This window comes from Poromitra crassiceps (assembly GCF_964638095.1).
Source record: "Poromitra crassiceps genome assembly, chromosome: 20".
Lineage (NCBI taxonomy): Eukaryota > Metazoa > Chordata > Actinopteri > Beryciformes > Melamphaidae > Poromitra > Poromitra crassiceps.
The window spans coordinates 27,875,621-27,896,677 of record NC_139637.1 but is presented as its reverse complement, the minus strand read 5'-3'; the positions used below and the strand labels follow the sequence as shown (position 1 = coordinate 27,896,677).

The following is a 21,057-nucleotide window of genomic DNA, read 5'->3' as shown; positions in this document are numbered from 1 at the left end:
TATAAAAAAAATGTTTGGAAAGAAATTAATAATAATCTTATTAATTATTCATATGTTGGGTAGTCGCTTGGACCAACAATAAGATGAGTTATAAAAAGATAGCAGGGTACAAGGGTTAAAGTATGTTCATGCCATTTGCACATATGGGCAGTGAACACGCCACTGTCTGTGGCGTGTCTTACTGCTCTATTGCTCGTTGCCTCTTGTTTTTTATTTATACATCTTTTTTTTTTTTGCACTATGTTGTAACGGAGTCTACAGCACAAGAATTTCACACGTGATACTTGTACTACGGAGTGACAATAAAAATCTTGAATCTTGAATCTTGAATCTTGAATCTAACCCTGCCTTCAAATGCCCCAATTTTTTGGCGCTGGCGCCGTTCGGCCCCCAGCAAAATCTGGACCTCTGGGAGCGAGGACATTTTTTTGTGGCCCTCTCTATCATCAAAGTTGCCCATCCCTGCGTTACGGCATGACTATATTTGTTCGGCCCCCGGCAACAATCTGTGTTTCTCATGTGGCCCCCCATGAAAAATAATTGCCCACCCCTGATATAAATGTTATTGGAACAGACACTTTGCATGAAGGCTCCTGGGCAAAAATACTGAAAAACATCAAAGCGTTTTCACAGACAAACTGTCAGTCAAACAGTAAAGTAGGAATGTATCACACAGAAGGTTTTAACAGTGAGCAACAGTCCAGTCCAATTATACAGTCCAGTCATAAAAGCCAGTCCAGGTCTCAAAGGCCAGTCTGGTCTAATAGTCCATTTCAATGCAGTTCAGTCTGAAAGTCCAGTCTAATAGTCTAGTAAGGTCTAGAACATTCTAGCTGTCCAGTCCATTCCAGTTGATGGTCTAGAGTAGACTCAAGTATAGTGTAATCCAGTCCACTCCAGTCAAGTCTATTCATTAAATTCTTGTCTAATAATCCAGTGCAGGTATTACTGCAGTCTTCTCTGGTCGAGTCCAGTCTGAAAGCCCAGTTCAATCCTAGTTCAGTCCGGTGTAGTCCAGTCTAACAGATCATCATCATCATTATCATACCTTTATTTAAACAGGGAAAAGGCCATTGAGAGCAAGCTCTCTTTTACAAGGACGCCCTGCTTACAATACAAAACCACAACAGCATAGAAAGTATTACAGTAAAATGCCTATATATTATTCTGGTGATCCACAAGGAGCAACAGCATAGAAAATATGAATGTAAGAAAACATACATATCTAACATAAAGCGCCAAATAGAGGCGCAACAATAAATCAACGAAAACATACACATTCACACTGCTCTATGTCAATCAACAGAGATTTGAATTGATTAAAAGGGACTAGCTTGTCTAATTGAGTCAGTTTTTGTATATTGTTCCACTTGTGTGGAGCATCGTAAACTAAAAGCCAATTTCCCAATGTCAGTGGACACGATGGTTTTCAAGAACCAAAAAGTCTTTGGATCTAGTGCAGCGTGATGATGACTTGTGCTTAATAAGACATGAGAGATGTGCTTTGTAGATGAATAGAATACAGTGCCGTTCCCTCCTTACTGCCAAGGACTGCCAGCTAACTTTCTCATACAGTATAGAGAGGCAAAGTGACCGCCTACTTCCTGCTTCAGCACTGTACCAGAGATTTTCATCCGCCATTTATTTTCCCATACACATTTCGTAAAATGCGTATAAAAATAGCTTTACTTGTTCAAACCAAATGGTTCAGATATATTTAGAAACAGGAGAGACCACATAACATTTCACTTGGACCAAAACGTAAAGAAATTGCGGATTTAAAGAAAATATTTTTTCAGTGTAGTTTTTTTTAAGTTTAGGTCTGAGTGAAATGTTCTATGGTCTCTCCCGATTCTAAATATAGCTGAACCGTTTGGTTTGACGAGGTAAAACTATTTTTTATAAGCATTTTACGAAATGTCTATGGGAAAATAAATGGTGGATAAAAATCTCTGGTACACTGCTGAAGCAGGAAGTAGGTGGTCACTTTGCCTCTCTATACAGTGATATGTTCTAAAGGCATCACCAGTTATGAAACGAAGTGTGGAATGATAGACTGCATCTAGAGGTTTAAGGGTAGAAGCGGAAGAGTTCATGTAAACCACATCACCATAGTCTATCACAGATAAAAACGTTGACTGTACAATTTGTTTTCTGCAATATTGAGTAAAACATGACTTATTTCTGTAAAAGAATGCTAGTTTTGCTTTCAATGATTTACTCAATTCACAAATATGTTTTTTGAAGCATAGATTGTCATCCAGCCAGAAACCAAGGTATTTATAGCAGGATACTCTTTCAATCGCTGTTCCATTTAGGGTGGAAATATTCACTTCTATGGAACTGATATTCGATTTTTTTTAACAACATGTTTTAGATAAAGTCCAGTCAGTCTCCGGTCTTGTCCAGTCCAGGTCTTTCATCTCTCCAGTCGGCTCCACTCAGCAGGAGGATCCCTGGGTCCTTTGGGCTTCTGAATACGACTGTTAAACCCTGAAGAATACAACAGATACACCGTTAACCGCTGTCAACAACAGATACACCGTTAACCCCTGTCAACAACAAATACGCTGTTGCCAGGTCGCCATTGTAAATAAGAATATGTTCTTAATGACTTGCCTGGTTAAATAAAGGTTAAATAAAATAAAATAAAATAAAATAAAATAAAATAAAATAAAATAAAATAAAATAAAATAAAGTTAACCCCTGTCAACAACAAATACGCTGTTAACCCTAACTAACTAAACTAACCCTAGGCAGCCTCGGAACTGTCTGCAGCGTTTAGTAGGCCTCTGTGGGGTTTCATTCTTTGAGACCCCCTGGGGAGTGCCATACTCGCCCGCACAGACCCCACAACAATGTGACACACCACAGTAACCATAAATTAACCTTAAAGGGATAGTTCGGTTTGATTGAAGTGGGGTCCTATCAGCTAGTAAGATAAACTAACTTAATTAGGTACAGTGGTCTTGAAGCGGGGCGCAGCATCGAACAACTAAAACGTAATTTAGCACCTAAAACAACGGCCACCTAAACAAATCGATATCTGTGTACATGCACGCTCTATTTTGACAATTTTCAGCGCTTTACTTTTCCGCAAAACAGCAGTTTCATTCGGCACTGCTTTTTCTCCCAACCGTACAACTACGGTATTCCTCCACTGACCAGCTGACCAGTACAACCACAGTCTGATCTGTTGGCCACTGACCAGCTTCACTGAAGCAGTTGGGGTTAAGGGCCTTGCTCAAGGGCACCTCAGTGGTGGTAATGAGGGAGGGGCAAGCAATGCCTTTTCACTTTCCCCACCCAGATTTATCTTGCCAGTCCTGGGGATTGAACCGACGACCTTCCGGTCACATTATATGTACATATATATAATTCAGATGAACGTCAACAGATTTTGTCCCAAGGTCCCCCATCTGATATTGTTGTGTTTAGATGTTTTATTAAACCATGTGGTCTGGTGAACTGACATTAGTGTTTGGAAAGCTGATTTGAATGAGAATGACCGATCTATCTAGTTCTGTGGGAGGAACTGATTCTCCTCTTGACTCTCTGTGGAGCCACAAACAGACTGGAGACAATACTGTCTGTGTGGGTCCAAGAACTCCAGGAGGAGGAAGAGATCAGGACTCAGGAACTAAATGACTGAAGTGACCCTGTAAAGCAGGGCTGCACAATAGGTAGATCGTGATCTACCGGTAGATCTCGCTCCATCAAAAGTAGCTCACCAAAGAAATCCAAAATGTTATTTTTTTTTTTTTTATGCGTAAACTAAATCCCACTCATGTAATAGCTAATTCTATCTACAGTATTTAACACAAACAACATTATTAGATAATGTTAAATAAATAATATAGTGCTGTTAAAATGTGCTAAATACGTAGTGTGTGTGTGTGTGTGTGTGTGTGTGTGTGTGTGGGGGGGGGGGGGGGGGGGCAAGGGGAAAAGAAGTAGCTCAAGTTTTTGTGAGTAGCTCTCATCTCAAAACGTTTGGGCACCCCTTCTGTAAAGCCTGTGAGACATGCAGCAGGAGCAGAGGTAGAGTTGGACAGCAGTGCATACTGACATACTGACGCAGGCAGGAACACAGGTAGTTAGAGTTGGACAGCAGTGCATACTGACATACTGACCCAGGCAGGAACACAGGTAGTTAGAGTTGGACAGCAGTGCATACTGACATACTGATGTAGGCAGGAACACAGGTAGTTAGAGTTGGACAGCAGTGCATACAGAGGTAGTGAGAGTTGGACAGCAGTGCATACTGACATACTGACGCAGGCAGGAACACAGGTAGTTAGAGTTGGACAGCAGTGCATACTGACATACTGACGTAGGCAGGAACACAGGTAGTTAGAGTTGGACAGCAGTGCATACAGAGGTAGTGAGAGTTGGACAGCAGTGCATACAGAGGTAGTTAGAGTTGGACAGCAGTGCATACAGAGGTAGTTAGAGTTGGACAGCAGTGCATACTGACATACTGACGCAGGCAGGAACACAGGTAGTTAGAGTTGGACAGCAGTGCATACAGAGGTAGTGAGAGTTGGACAGCAGTGCATACAGAGGTAGTTAGAGTTGGACAGCAGTGCATACTGACATACTGACGCAGGCAGGAACACAGGTAGTTAGAGTTGGACAGCAGTGCATACTGACATACTGACGTAGGCAGGAACACAGGTAGTTAGAGTTGGACAGCAGTGCATACAGAGGTAGTTAAGAGTTGGACAGCAGTGCATACAGAGGTAGTTAGAGTTGGACAGCAGTGCATACAGAGGTAGTGAGAGTTGGACAGCAGTGCATACAGAGGTAGTGAGAGTTGGACAGCAGTGCATACAGAGGTAGTGAGCGTTGGACAGCAGTGCATACAGAGGTAGTGAGAGTTGGACAGCAGTGCATACAGAGGTAGTTAGAGTTGGACAGCAGTGCATACAGAGGTAGTGAGAGTTGGACAGCAGTGCATACAGAGGTAGTTAGAGTTGGACAGCAGTGCATACAGAGGTAGTGAGAGTTGGACAGCAGTGCATACAGAGGTAGTTAGAGTTGGACAGCAGTGCATACAGAGGTAGTTAGAGTTGGACAGCAGTGCATACAGAGGTAGTTAGAGTTGGACAGCAGTGCATACAGAGGTAGTTAGAGTTGGACAGCAGTGCATACAGAGGTAGTGAGAGTTGGACAGCAGTGCATACAGAGGTAGTTAGAGTTGGACAGCAGTGCATACAGAGGTAGTTAGAGTTGGACAGCAGTGCATACAGAGGTAGTTAGAGTTGGACAGCGGTGCATACAGAGGTACCGTAAATTCCGGACTATAAGCCGCACCGGTGTATAAGCCGCACCTGCAAAGTTGACTATTTTTTTCTTATATAAGCCACACCGGACTATAAGCCGCGGGTGTTTTAATGGTATTTTTTTTTATTTTTTTATTGTGTTTTAATGTTTAATTACCATATGTAAGCTCCCATTTATTAACATTTCAACAAAACAACATAACACAACACCACCTGTGTTGTTTTTTACAGTGCACACAGTGTCATACAGTGTCATACAGTGTCATACAGTGTCATACAGTGTGGTGAAAAGAGGGCAAGAGAGGAAATTAAAACAGAAGTGGATTTATAGTTAGAAAGAGTGCTAAAAAAGAGAGTTTTTTTTTTTTTTTTTTTTGGAAAAAATCCATAGATAAGCCGCACCGTTATATAAGCCGCAGGGGCCAAAAAAGGCCAAAAAACGGGAAAAAAGGTGCGGCTTATAGTCCGGAATTTACGGTAGTTAGAGTTGGACAGCGGTGCATACAGAGGTAGTGAGAGTTGGACAGCAGTGCATACAGAGGTAGTTAGAGTTGGACAGCGGTGCATACAGAGGTAGTTAGAGTTGGACAGCGGTGCATACAGAGGTAGTTAGAGTTGGACAGCGGTGCATACAGAGGTAGTGAGAGTTGGACAGCAGTGCATACAGAGGTAGTTAGAGTTGGACAGCAGTGCATACAGAGGTAGTTAGAGTTGGACAGCGGTGCATACAGAGGTAGTTAGAGTTGGACAGCAGTGCATACAGAGGTAGTTAGAGTTGGACAGCGGTGCATACAGAGGTAGTTAGAGTTGGACAGCAGTGCATACAGACATACTGACCCAGGCCTCCAGCTGGACAGTAGTTGGTCACGTCTTCCATCGGACGGGAAACAAATTCATAATCATCATCTACTGATGACTGGTGCTCATCTGGAAGAACAGGACAATAAATATCAGTGTGTCACTCTGTCATTATATATTGTCTTCAGGACATTATTATCTTAAGGTTTTGAAATTGTATCTAAATACATGAACTGAACATTGACTGTATAAAAGATGGATGTCATGACAGGTCAAAAAGCCAAAACATCTTGATCGCCCCCTGGTGGCTGGCTGCAGTGTAGGTCATGAATCCTCCCCCCTCCATGTTAGCGGATGGGACATATGCCACATAAGCCAAACTATAAAATCTAAGTACACATCAAATACATTTTTCCCAAAGATGGTTTCTGTCATTTTAGGTACTGTATGTTCAAGTGTTCATTTTTCTCACAGGTTTGTTATTTGATATGGAGCCAAAGTCACACCCCTTCTGGAAGAGCCCTTTACCACCCGGCGTTAGAGAAAATATGAATAGAGAGCCACAGGGATGACGTATTTTTGTAGTCGGAACGCGGAAGTCCCGGACTTCCAGGTTCTTCACTGTTTCTGCCTATGGGATTTTTGAATGGGTTTTTACCGCGATGCTTCAAATACGGTCTCTGGACAACGCAAGCTTAATCAAACACGAACCAGAGTTCAGCAGGATAATCTTCACACATGAGGACCACTTTCATGAGTTTTGAAGTGTAAATGCGAGCCCTTGAAGTAAAAAGCTTGTGCTAAGCTAATCCAGAACTACACACAGTGTCGCATAGGCTTCCACGTCACGTCACCACTCAACCTGGAGTGTTGTTGATGTGTGCACTGCTGTGCACTGATTACCCCGGGCTGAACCAGGTGAGGGAAAGAGCATTTCCGTGTTCGTCCTTTGAAGTGATGACGTTATTGACGTATAATATCCCCGTCGACTCAACAGTGTAGTCTCATTTAGCCGTTTGCTAGCTAGCCGCCCTTTTAACGGCATGTAAAAGCTTCAAAACTCATAAAAGTGGTCCTCATGTGTGAAGATTATCCTGCTGAACACTGGTTCGCGTTTGAATATGCTTGCGTTAACCACAGACCTTATTTGAAGCATTGCGCCAAAAACCCATTCAAAAATCCCATAGGTGAAAACAGTGAAGAACCGGGAGTGTTAGCATCCATGTTTTCCGGACTCATTCCTGCGGCTCTCTATGGTGGTGAATGGTGAGATACAATATATATTTTTAATCCCGTTTGAATTGTGCCATGAAGTACACATGTGAGGTTTGTCAATTTAAGAGATAACTTTGCAAATCAAGGAAGTCGCAGTTTGTGGTAAAACTGTTGCACTATAAATAAATTAGAAGTACTACAAACAACCAGTATCGTCCTAACTTTCTCTCCCGGCAGGCCATGTTGGTGTTGGGGTGATGTATATTGTGCGAGACGAGAGATGTAGTTGATTGAGCGGTTTCATACAAAACTAAAGGTTACGTTTCAGTTTTACGACAAACGGTGACTTTCTTGACATGCAAAGTTATCTTTTAAATGGACAAACATCACATGTGTACCTCTGGCACAATTCAAACAGGATACTCAGATGCTGTTTGGTGTGCTGTAGCAGGAAGTAGGCGTGACTTTGGCTCTCTATAAAAAGGGGTATGACATCATGATTGACAGCTGTGACAGCCACTCTCAAACCTCTGTCTCCTTTTATTTATTGCTTCCTTCCTTCCGTTACAACCTTCCCTTGCTTCCCTCCTTACCCGCCACCAGTGAATATGCGCTGTTGTCGATTAGCAACGCCGGTCCCTCCCCCAGCCTGGGATTGGTTGGTTCTGGTTTGTCATAGATGGGTGTGGCAGAATGAGACAAGCTGATTGGCCGAGACCGGGGCTTGACTGCAGTGTAGATGGGGGCCGCCACAGCGCCTGAGGAGTCGTTGTCATAGAGATGGGAGGGGGGCGTGGCTCTAGGAGCAAAAAGAGGAGGAGACGAGAGCTATTATAATACCAGGAGCAGAAAGAGGAAGATTTGTTTAATCGGTTTGTTAATTTTCCATTCATTGAAGCTTATAAAGAGGTGGGTTCCAAAATGAAATCTTATCTGAATAACTGAAGCTGACGGGCAAACGGATTGATAAAATAATTATAATAATTATATTACAAGTAGCAATTTTTAAAATCACAATGTTATCTCATTTTCCATGTCATAATATAAACCTATAACAAAACAAAACAAAAGTTGTATTTTTATATAAAACTCGCATTGCTTTTACATGTACTTCCTGGAATTCAATCTATTTTTAGTGTTACTTCACAGATTTATGCCTTTCTCTCTGACAGCTGATTGGTTTACAGTTTTGAATGACAGGACATACCGCAACAACATCCTGTTTCAACAGCGAATGCAATAACACTTTAACACACTCCTATTTCAGAGATAAGGACAAAATTCATCTTGTTCTACTTTTTTAATATTGAGATTTCAATAGAACATTTCTCTACCTGCTTCCATCCTTGGACCTGGGCGTGGCTACAGGAGAGTGGGCGGGGCCTGTGGAGGGTGGGTGGGGCTGTTTGGGCTTGTTGACCACAGCGTACGTATCGTTCATGTCAGTCCGCTGGGAAGAACTGGATACAGACAGAAATAAGATCAATAATATCCAGAGTCAGTAAGATAGCAGGTAAAACCACTCAATCGAGGCCTGTGTGAAAGTAGCATTAGAAGGATTTTTTTTCTTCAAGTGAAAGTTTTGAAGTGGAGGCAAATATTGCATAATGAGTGATTGGTTCATATCGGGTCACTAGTGATCGGTTCAGATACGTCGGTCACAAGTGATCTTAAGCAAGAAACATGCTTCAACGTCACACTCGACCTATATACTCGAACGTCAGCTTGACGAGGGGGTCGCAGGGGAGTCTCCAGCAAAATGAGTAATAGTGTGATTTCACTATGATTTCAATGACTAGAAGTTAGCCCAGTGAGAGAATGTACTGCATATACTTGGTAATACCTTTCACTCTCTCCTGTTATCTCTCCATCTACATTATAATATACTTGTGCTGTTCATGTCAGCCATGTCGACCCGACGGTGCGTCATATATATATATATTTTTGGGGCGCTGTACGCCAGCAGGCTCTCACGGCGAGGGCGTTAACGCCCGGGTATACATTTAGCTTCAAATCTCCTCATGTCTCCTGCAGAGTGTGTCATCTGAAGCTGCTGCACATTTACATCTCACCAGGAAGTCACTCCGCTTTCAACTTCCTGTTGCAGCCATGTGACTGCAGTCACCATGGTAACGCTGCTGGTGAAGCAAGACAGCTGTGTGGTTTAACCAGAGAGACAGACTGACTGCTTTCTAGTGATTCTCTACCTTCATATCAAGGGCCCTAATCCAGTCCACATTAGACACAGACCCCATCTAATCCAGTCCACATTAGACACAGACCCCGTCTAATCCAGTCCACATTAGATACTGTACAGACCCCATCTAATCCAGTCCACATTAGACACAGACCCCATCTAATCCAGTCCACATTAGACACAGACCCCATCTAATCCAGTCCACATTAGACACAGACCCCATCTGATCCAGTCCACATTAGACACAGACCCCATCTAATCCAGTCCACATTAGACACAGACCCCATCTAATCCAGTCCACATTAGACACAGACCCCATCTAATCCAGTCCACATTAGACACAGACCCCATCTAATCCAGTCCACATTAGACACAGACCCCATCTAATCCAGTCCACATTAGACACAGACCCCATCTAATCCAGTCCACATTAGACACAGACCCCATCTAATCCAGTCCACATTAGACACAGACCCCATCTAATCCAGTCCACATTAGACACAGACCCCATCTGATGAGATTTTGTCCCTCAGACCCAAATTTGAGACTATTTTTATTGTCAGTTATGAGCTTGTCCATGATTGTCTGTATTGTAGGTAGAGAGATAAGAGAGAAACTATGATCACAACAGTCATTCTTCTGCATTATCGAATTGTGTTAACCTCTTGTAAATTAAATAATCATGACCTTTAACAATTTATCAGTTTTGCTGGGGACCCTCTGGAACCCCCACACTGAGAACCACTATTCTCTCTGTTTCCTCTCCTCTCTCCTCTCCTCTCCTCTGTCTCCATGGTAACGTGGGAATGGAGGGATGGCAGAGGGGAAGGAAGGGTGTGAAAGTGGTTAACTTAACATCCTGCCTGTCTGTCTCTCACAATCACAAACACTTTTATTGCCACAAAATTATGCAAGTTACATACGAGGAATTTGTCTTAAGCCCCAAACGCATAGATGCCATTATTTTAAACGGCCGAACACGCACCAAGAGCGTTCTGACACGCGTCAAACTGCCTTGACGACCGCACTCCCAACCTGTTTCCATTTTGGAGCGTCAAATGAGGTTCCAGCAGCGACCAAAGTGCTCTGAGCTCCCCCCCCCTCCCTCTCTGCCCACTTCCATCCCCGATAAGTAGTGCTCCTCAAACTCTCACACCAGTTTAAATACAGCAGGCTAAATACGCTACACTAGCAAGACTACAACGTGACAATCATGTTCTAAACACATCGGCTAGCAAAACATAGCCTATCCCTGGATGTCATGATGAGATGAGATTAGAATAAGTTTAGACAGAATTGCATCATTTCCCCCCGCAGTGCTGCCTTTTCTCTCTCCTCCTCTGCAGGGCAGACCAACAGACAGACAGGTAGGATGATCCAACAGCCTCTATCTCAAGCGTGCTCAGAATGACGTGCCGAACAAAATAGGCTATATTTCCTGCTGCAAAGTCGATCTCTGAGAAGAATAGCCGACTAGAGGAATAAATGCATTCAAAACATATCATTTGATCCAGAGGAGAGAATTGTAGCCTATTCTGTAGCCTACCTTACCTTTAAGTGATTAAGCGGTTTATTGAGTCATGTCTAGCAGGGTAACTGCGGCGGATAGTCGGAGACCTGATTCTACGGTTATAATCTGCAGTTCATGTTTAGAAGAGGCTTATGACAGGGGCTCAAAACTACGGTATAACAACTTTTTTTTAATCGGTCAATTGTGCCTGATTCATATAAATGAGTGGCCTTTTCCCCCAAATAGTGATGGTTCTGTCATTCTGTGGTGTCTACATTTCAGATCTGATGCTTGCAGTGCGCTGTAGGGACAGATGTTGACGCACGTCATTCACTCCCTGTGAGTGTCGGGCTTTAGTGTCAGTACGCAGCGTAGCGTTCAGGTCAATGTACAGAGATAAGAAGTAGGAAAGATAACTAAAGGACAATCACAATGTTGCAATGCAATCAAATCAAATATATATATATATATATATACAATATATACATGAGTGTTCAGTGGACATTATGAATTTACATTGACTTTACATGAAATTTACAGTCTGAGTTAAATAGGCGTTAAATAGGCAGCGGATTTACATGAATTGACTGTGTATGTATGTATGTATGTATGTACATAAGTACGTATGTATGTACGTACCTACATACATACATACATACATACTGTACATACATACATACATACATACATACATACATACATACATATATATACATACATACATACAGTACATGTACATACATACATACATGTACATACATACATACATGCATACATACATGTATGTATGTATGTATGTATACATACGTATGTATACATACATACATACAGTACATGTACATACATACATACATACATACATACATACATACATACATACATACATACATGTATGTATGTATGTATGTATGTATGCATGTAAGATAGATAGATACACTGTAGATAGATAGATACAGTAGATAGATAGATAGCTAGCTAGATAGATATATAGATAACTAGATAGCTAGATAGCTAGATAGCTAGATACTGTAGATAGATAGATAGCAGATAGATAGATAGATAGATAGATAGATAGATAGATAGATAGATAGATAGATAGATAGATAGATAGATAGATAGATAGATACTGTACCTTTTGGTGGTGCTAGTTGTCTCTCCTGGTCTCTTCAGTGGCTCAGGCTCATTGCACGCTGCCTGTTTCAGCTGCAGCACAAACACAAACTGCTTAGTTCGGTTGAGTTAGTTGAGTTTTAGTTGAGTTACCGCCGGTAGTTGAGTTTTGAGTTGAGTTAGATGAGTTAGAGTTCAGCTGAGTGTTAGTTGAGTTGGAGTTCAGCTGAGTGTTAGTTGAGTTAGTTGAGTTAGAGTTCAGCTGTAGTTGAGTTGAGTTTGTCTCTGCTCAGTCAGTCACAGCTGAAGCCGTTCAGTCTGGGGCTGTGACTTCCTGGAGTATTTGTGAAAGCACACCCACCGTCTGCTCTGTGACCTGCAGCAGCACGCGACTCTGTTGTCACTGCGGTGGCAGTGGGAAAGCTACAGTCAACTGCAGAGTTTTATGTCGTCAGAATAAAACGTCTAGATTTAATGTTTCTGCAAAACACGGATAGTAGAATCTCAGCCTAAATTTGAAAGAAAATGCACTTGAAAACCTTGCCACCTTTACAAGGTGCTCAAGTAAAACAACTTTGGTTGTCTTCAACAAAAAAACACAAAGTGACTGCATTGCATTGGGATTGCTGGTTAGTGTTCCTTTGTTGCAATACGCTTTTTATACGGCAATGGGACCCTAAGGAGCCAGCCTTGAGTGCTCACTCTAGCGGTGTGCGGTTTATAATTTAAAAACTATGACAGTTCACACAACTTTACCACGACATGCATATATTATAGATCAGACTCTTGGGCTACTTCTGCTCTCACTCAGAATGTCAAAATATAAGCAATGCCGTGTATAGTTTTTGGCACAACTCATACTAGTAACTGCTGCGGGCTTCCGCATTTCTGGGGGATTTGTTGTTGTTGTGACGTCACGCTGATTCGTCCTATACAGAGCGGAGAGTCTGCTGCACCAGTCGAGTTACTCTCCGGTAAGAAGTCCAAACTCAGCGAATGCGAGCACAGCACAGGCAGGGTGCAGGGCCAACACAAGTCAAAGAGCAAAGAAGAAGCAGGCCAGCTTCCAAAATGTCCTTTGAAAAATGTAATAAGTCACCTGGCACAGAAGCACAACGAACGTTTCAGCGTCAAGCCTTCATCAGCACTGTGTTGTGTAAGGTGGACATGACTACTAAATACATACAGACCGGAAATACAATCAATAATTCAATGAAGGTCTATACAACTTATTTCTAGCTGCCATGATGTCTTACGTGAAATATGGGTGCTTCTTCCAGTGTAATCCTCCCACCAACAGACCAACCAAGAGCAACAGTTCATTCATTCATTCATTCATTCATTCATAATTATTTTACAGCGGGGCATTCAGAAATAAGGTGGATACAGGAAATGCGTATATGTGTAAGCCCACAGATTGGAGAAGGATATGAAAATACTGTTACAAAATACATGTTATGTAAACACACCCAGCGAGCACAAAAAGAAATCCGGGTGATATTGTGTTTGAACATCTAAGACCTAATTTCAGCCTCTTTTCTAAAATGCGGTTACAACGTCAACGTGTCAAAAAACACAATTTGGTTAATCATATTGTTAAAACGTTTGTTGTAGCTTGAAATAGAGGCAATATTGATACTGTGTGAATTGGTATTTGTCCAATTCATTGTGTAACTGAGAGTTGAAATCTGGTGGTCTACACAAACACTACATTTCAACGCATTTTATGTCACATGAAATATCATAAAGCACTTCCTTGGCTAGGTCGCTTTTTTAACCTATTTTTGTTTTGTGCAATTCAAGGGTGTTCATGCTTTCAGGGGCCGATGTGAGAGCATGTCTGAGTGAGGTTGTTATAATTGTATGTATTTCTATGATAAGATTTTGTATTTCCTTAAGTGTCATATTATGTTTACATAACATGTATTTTGTAGGGCTGTCAAACGATTCATTTTCTTAATCGCGAAGTTAATCGCGATTAATCGCATCTTTGTATCGCATGTTTAAAATGCCATTATTTTGCATTTCAAAGCATTTTTAATTAGATATTAATCATTCTTACCAGTGTGTCATGATTGGGAATCAAATTAATGCAAATAAATGTAGTTTGTGATCTTGAATTTTAGATTTATTTTCAGTTCAATAGAAGTGCAATGTAGACAGGAGGTAACAATGTCTACAAAATATATATTGAATAGAAAATAAATGCACAATTGTAAACGGTGCAGTACACGGTCCAGAACCGATACTTCCGGTGGTGGCGCTGTGGAGCAGTCGAAACCCAAAATGACACAGCCGAAGAAAGGCTGTGTCTGAGCTAAAAACTTTGGCACTTCCATGTAAATAATGGCTCGGTATTGGAAACTGTGTATATATATAAAACGTGTATATCGTGTGAAGCCATTGGAGCCGACCTCCCAGTGCCTAGAGGACCCGCGCATCCGAGACTCTGAAGGAAGAATGAGTGATGAGTCTCGCATTGAGGCTACGGCGATGCTAGCTGCTCTGGTATGCTTCGCTTTTAGGTGATAGCTCAAACTCGATGTATTTCAGTGAACCCTTTAATTCCATTTTACACAAGGCGCAAACTACTGTTGACTTGTCCACTGAGCCATTTGGGAGTTTTTTTTAGGTAAAACGAGCCATTTAGAAGCGTATTGCTGTCTTTCTCTTCCATGCCTGCACAGGCAGGAGACAGGAAACCGCTGCGACCGGCTTGACTACAAGTACGGGTGTGACGAAGGGACAAAATAGCGGCATGCGATTAACGCGGTTAAAAAAAATAACGCGTTATGGTCGGCCCTTAAACGCATCGTGATTAACGCGTTAACGCTGACAGCCCTAGTATTTTGTAACAGTATTTTCACATCCTTCAATCTGTGGGCTTACACATCTACACATTTCCTGTATAGACCTTCATTGAATTATTGATTGTATTTCCGGTCTGTATGTATTTAGTCGTCATGTCCGCCTTACACAGCACAACGCTGATGAAGGTCTGTATGTATTTAGTCGCCATGTCCGCCTTACACAGCACAACGCTGATGAAGGTCTGTATGTATTTAGTCGTCATGTCCGCCTTACACAGCACAACGCTGATGAAGGTCTGTATGTATTTAGTCGTCATGTCCGCCTTACACAGCACAACGCTGATGAAGGTCTGTATGTATTTAGTCGCCATGTCCGCCTTACACAGCACAACGCTGATGAAGGTCTGTATGTATTTAGTCGCCATGTCCGCCTTACACAGCACAACGCTGATGAAGGTCTGTATGTATTTAGTCGCCATGTCCGCCTTACACAGCACAACGCTGATGAAGGTCTGTATGTATTTAGTCGCCATGTCCGCCTTACACAGCACAACGCTGATGAAGGTCTGTATGTATTTAGTCGTCATGTCCGCCTTACACAGCACAACGCTGATGAAGGTCTGTATGTATTTAGTCGTCATGTCCGCCTTACACAGCACAATGCTGATGAAGGTCTGTATGTATTTAGTCGTCATGTCCGCCTTACACAGCACAACGCTGATGAAGGTCTGTATGTATTTAGTCGTCATGTCCGCCTTACACAGCACAACGCTGATGAAGGTCTGTATGTATTTAGTCGTCATGTCCGCCTTACACAGCACAACGCTGATGAAGGTCTGTATGTATTTAGTCGTCATGTCCGCCTTACACAGCACAACGCTGATGAAGGTCTGTATGTATTTAGTCGTCATGTCCGCCTTACACAGCACAACGCTGATGAAGGTCTGTATGTATTTAGTCGTCATGTCCGCCTTACACAGCACAACGCTGATGAAGGTCTGTATGTATTTAGTCGTCATGTCCGCCTTACACAGCACAACGCTGATGAAGGTCTGTATGTATTTAGTCGTCATGTCCGCCTTACACAGCACAACGCTGATGAAGGTCTGTATGTATTTAGTCGCCATGTCCGCCTTACACAGCACAACGCTGATGAAGGTCTGTATGTATTTAGTCGTCATGTCCGCCTTACACAGCACAACGCTGATGAAGGTCTGTATGTATTTAGTCGTCATGTCCGCCTTACACAGCACAACGCTGATGAAGGTCTGTATGTATTTAGTCGTCATGTCCGCCTTACACAGCACAACGCTGATGAAGGTCTGTATGTATTTAGTCGTCATGTCCGCCTTACACAGCACAACGCTGATGAAGGTCTGTATGTATTTAGTCGTCATGTCCGCCTTACACAGCACAACGCTGATGAAGGTCTGTATGTATTTAGTCGTCATGTCCGCCTTACACAGCACAACGCTGATGAAGGTCTGTATGTATTTAGTCGTCATGTCCGCCTTACACAACACAACGCTGATGAAGGTCTGTATGTATTTAGTCGTCATGTCCGCCTTACACAGCACAACGCTGATGAAGGTCTGTATGTATTTAGTCGTCATGTCCGCCTTACACAGCACAACGCTGATGAAGGTCTGTATGTATTTAGTCGTCATGTCCGCCTTACACAGCACAACGCTGATGAAGGTCTGTATGTATTTAGTCGTCATGTCCGCCTTACACAGCACAACGCTGATGAAGGTCTGTATGTATTTAGTCGTCATGTCCGCCTTACACAGCACAACGCTGATGAAGGTCTGTATGTATTTAGTCGTCATGTCCGCCTTACACAGCACAACGCTGATGAAGGTCTGTATGTATTTAGTCGTCATGTCCGCCTTACACAGCACAACGCTGATGAAGGTCTGTATGTATTTAGTCGTCATGTCCGCCTTACACAGCACAACGCTGATGAAGGTCTGTATGTATTTAGTCGTCATGTCCGCCTTACACAGCACAACGCTGATGAAGGTCTGTATGTATTTAGTCGTCATGTCCGCCTTACACAGCACAACGCTGATGAAGGTCTGTATGTATTTAGTCGTCATGTCCGCCTTACACAGCACAACGCTGATGAAGGTCTGTATGTATTTAGTCGTCATGTCTGCCTTACACAGCACAACGCTGATGAAGGTCTGTATGTATTTAGTCGTCATGTCCGCCTTACACAGCACAACGCTGATGAAGGTCTGTATGTATTTAGTCGTCATGTCTGCCTTACACAGCACAACGCTGATGAAGGTCTGTATGTATTTAGTCGTCATGTCCGCCTTACACAGCACAACGCTGATGAAGGTCTGTATGTATTTAGTCGTCATGTCCGCCTTACACAGCACAACGCTGATGAAGGTCTGTATGTATTTAGTCGTCATGTCTGCCTTACACAGCACAACGCTGATGAAGGTCTGTATGTATTTAGTCGTCATGTCTGCCTTACACAGCACAACGCTGATGAAGGCTCGACGCGGAAACGTTCGTTGTGCTTCTGTCCCATCATGGGATGAGATGGTGAGTGACACCTCTGGCGACCAATGAAACGTAACGCTCCAGCTGTGACACTGTAAAGTAAAAGAGGGCTTACTCAGCCGTCATGCCGTCCTGCACTTTCATGTTATTATTTCACATTTTGTAAACGCCTGTCGGTTATTTATTATAGTGATTCTTATTATCATAGAGTATTGTGTCACTTAAAGCACATCAAACGAATGGCAGGCAGCAAGGCACATTCTGACAAGATATTAAAAAAAAAAACAAGTCTCATTTTTTTTTATTTTTTTTTAACTCCAGTCAGAACAACAGAGCACAGATTTGGGGGTTTTATCATTGAGGAAGAGACACAAGTCAAGACTGTACCAGACGCACACAGAGCTTTAAACAGACCTACCCGTCAGCAGAGTAGTCTCATTACAGCAGTTACTCCTTCAAACACAGCAGACAACTAACTGTACACTAAGATAACTATAAACTCCAGATTAACCACGTGTACACTAAACTAACTATAGACTCATGAACTAACTGTACACTAAAATAATTATAGACTCCAGATTAACTAAGTGTACACTAAGCTTACTATAGACTCCAGATTAAGTAACTGTACACTAAGCTAACTATAGACTCCAGATGAACTAACTGTAGACTAAGCTAAGTATACACTCCAGATTAACTAAGTGTACACTAAACTAACTATAGACTCCAGATCAACTAAGTGTACACTAAGATAACTAAGTGTACACTAAGCTAACTATAGACTCCAGATTAACTACATTAACTATAGATTAACTATTGTGGAATCTGCTACTTCTCTTTTGTCTCTCGCTCTTTCCACTTCCGTCTGCTTCTCTCTCACTCTGTCTGTCTCTCACATTCAGCCCTCAAATCAGCTCCAGCAGCTCATTTGCATACAGGGAGGAGCCGACAGAGCTACTTCCTCATTTCTGCACCTGTTTTCCCTGCTCTCCTCTCTCTCTCTCTCTCTCTCTCTCTCTCTCTCTCTCTCTCTCTCTCTCTCACTGTCTCTCTCCATCATTTCATGGAGAGAGACAGCGAGTGGGCTTTGACCTTTCTCCAGAGAACGAGAGAGAGAGAGAGAGATAGAGATACATTAGAGAGAGAGAGAGAGAGAGAGAAGGGAAGTGTCGAAACTGGTCATTTTCCAGCGTTGGGTCAGTACTGTTGTGTGTGTGTGTGTGTGTGTGTGTGTGTGTGTGTGTGTGTGTGTGTGTGTGTGTGTGTGCGCGTGCATGCGTGTGTTACCTTGCCAGCTGACTGCTGCAGGGATCTCTCAAGCAGACAGATCACAGCCGAGAAAATGAACTGGTACTGTTCCTGAGAGAGAGAGAGAGAGAGAGAGAGAGAAAGAGGGAGAGAGAGAGAGAGAGAGAGAGAGAGAGAGAGATAAAGAGAGTCAGTAATGTATATCTTTTATTTTTGAACCTTGTTTTTTCGGCTCTATCTTAAATGAAAGTGAAAACAGATTTCACTGGTTATCATTTCAGGCCTCAAAGCAACAAAACTGCCCAAGCGGCATCTCGTATGCGCGAGCGGGTCCGCCATCTTGGACAGCTAAGTACGGCAACACCAGTTGGAAAAAACACATTCGTTTTCAAGTAAAGCTTCTGAAATCAACTTAATTCTCCAATTTACAAACTTCTCTTGTACAACAATCACAATTTCATTCATAACCAACCAAAAATAATTAGTTCAGAGAGCTAATACTTTTAGTAAAAACTCTAGTGGACTTGTTAGCTTGCTAATGCTTTTAGCATAGCCTAACTCTATGGACTTGTTAGCTTGCTAATGCTTTTAGCATAGCCTAACTCTATGGACTCTTGAATGGCGAAAATTAGCATCACAGCTAGCAGACTTTTAGATCAATAATGCTCTTAAAGGAACACTCCGCCGATTTTCAACTTTGTATCATTACAACATTACAACCGTTTTGAATCATTCATTTAGTTTGACAGTTATTTAGCTCCGTTACAACTCTTTCCAGGTATCACGTCATCGTGTACCCTACAAGAGTCCCGTCTGCATACATAGACTTGCCTGCGACTTTGCCTCCCACGTTATCTAAATCAGCGATACGCACGTATTTACAAGTGTCACAGAAACATTTCAAAGCCACCTACTTGAGAAGAAGAGTTCATAGCTTCTGGACGTCGGGGTTAGAAAGCTCGACGCTGCTCATAAATGCCTCTTTTCATCCGAAGTCTGTGCTGGTGATATTATTTTTTACCGAGCTTTCGACCAGAGTGGCGCTGTTGAGCACTGTGACGGCTGGGAGCTCTAACCCGGAAACAATTATGTCAGAGGGCAGTGCACACTGTCTCATACCTTCTGGTTCTGCCCTGTGCTAAAGGGATTCTGGGAACTCGCCATCTTCGGCTGCTCGGAGTCCTCTCTGATTTCCACGACAGCTGTGCAACAGCCTCTGACACAGGGGACGACTGTCGCCAAAAGACTCATTCTGAAGGAATGTAAGTCCCCCTCTTCACCTTCCTTTCAGTTCTGGTTGACGGACATGATCTCTGTCATACGGATCGAGAGACTCAGGGTTCTGGGTCAACTCGCTTAAAAGATTCTCAACTATCTGGGACCCGTTTTTGGCCTACTTTGACAAGGTTAAAAATGACAAGTACTCGCCCAGCAGATTTTTCATGGCCCCTTTGCGTAAAACGCCAGATTTTGCTGAGGCCCGAACGGCAGCAGCACAAAGAATTTGGGGCATTTGAAAACAGGTTTAGAGGAATAACTCATTTTAAATTAACAGTTGTGATGTCATTATTCAGTCTTAAACACCAATATTTGATCCTTTTCTCACTCACTCCTATGTCACCACCTGCTCTCCCTGCAGGGCTTGAAATTAACTTTTTTGACCACCTGCCAATATGGCTGCTAGATTTTAAAGTTACCAGCCAATTATAATTCCCACTAGCCAAAATATTTTTCTTGAAATAAACCAGAATATGAGTGGGTTAATTTAAGCATAAGTATCAGTAAGTGGCCGGGATTCTCAAAGCCTGTGTTGAGGGTCACACGAACATGCACTCTTGAAGCTAAATAAATCCAAAACCAACGAGTTAATTATTAAAATTTCTACTTCAATGTAGAACAGTCATTTCTTACACATGAGATACTTTTAACCTTTTAGTCATAAAGATTATTGAAAGATATTCCATATTCCAGACTGAAATGCTATAACAGAAGTGGAGTATTGGCCAGAATGACATGAACATTTGGACACTTATTCAGCAGGTATCTTGCATGTTGCGTTAAGGTGCACTGTTTTTTTTTTTTTTTTGCAATTTCAATTCGTATTTTGCCCATGTGTGCTTTATAAGCACATAAGCACTTTCCACAGCTGGTAGCCCGTTTTTGTACAGATGTATGTATATACCGTATGTATGCCTTTCTTCTTTCTTTTCTTCCTTTTACTGTCTGAGCTTGTTGTTCTAAGCAAAAACTGAAAATAAAATATTGAAAAAAAGTAGTGCCAAAATCAACTCTAATGTGGTTTGTCCCAGAGGTGTTACCGTACGTAGCTGTCCAAGATGGCGGACCCATTCATGCATGCGCGGTGCA

At 42.3% G+C, this 21,057-nt stretch overlaps 1 protein-coding gene across 1 annotated transcript in view; it reads right to left on the bottom strand.

The window, feature by feature from the left end:
- Positions 1-1,074: 1,074 nt before the first annotated feature.
- Positions 1,075-21,057, bottom strand: part of ptpn18 (protein tyrosine phosphatase non-receptor type 18) — a 56,076-nt gene continuing 36,093 nt past the window's right edge. Inside the window, exons 11-16 of the mRNA XM_083657106.1 lie at positions 18,730-18,801; positions 12,138-12,208; positions 8,633-8,758; positions 7,892-8,097; positions 6,123-6,212; positions 1,075-2,493 (exon numbers count right to left, since the gene is read on the bottom strand). Coding sequence (XP_083513232.1) covers positions 2,420-2,493; positions 6,123-6,212; positions 7,892-8,097; positions 8,633-8,758; positions 12,138-12,208; positions 18,730-18,801 — 639 coding nt within the window. The 3' untranslated portion in view covers positions 1,075-2,419. The remainder of the gene's footprint in view (positions 2,494-6,122; positions 6,213-7,891; positions 8,098-8,632; positions 8,759-12,137; positions 12,209-18,729; positions 18,802-21,057) is intronic.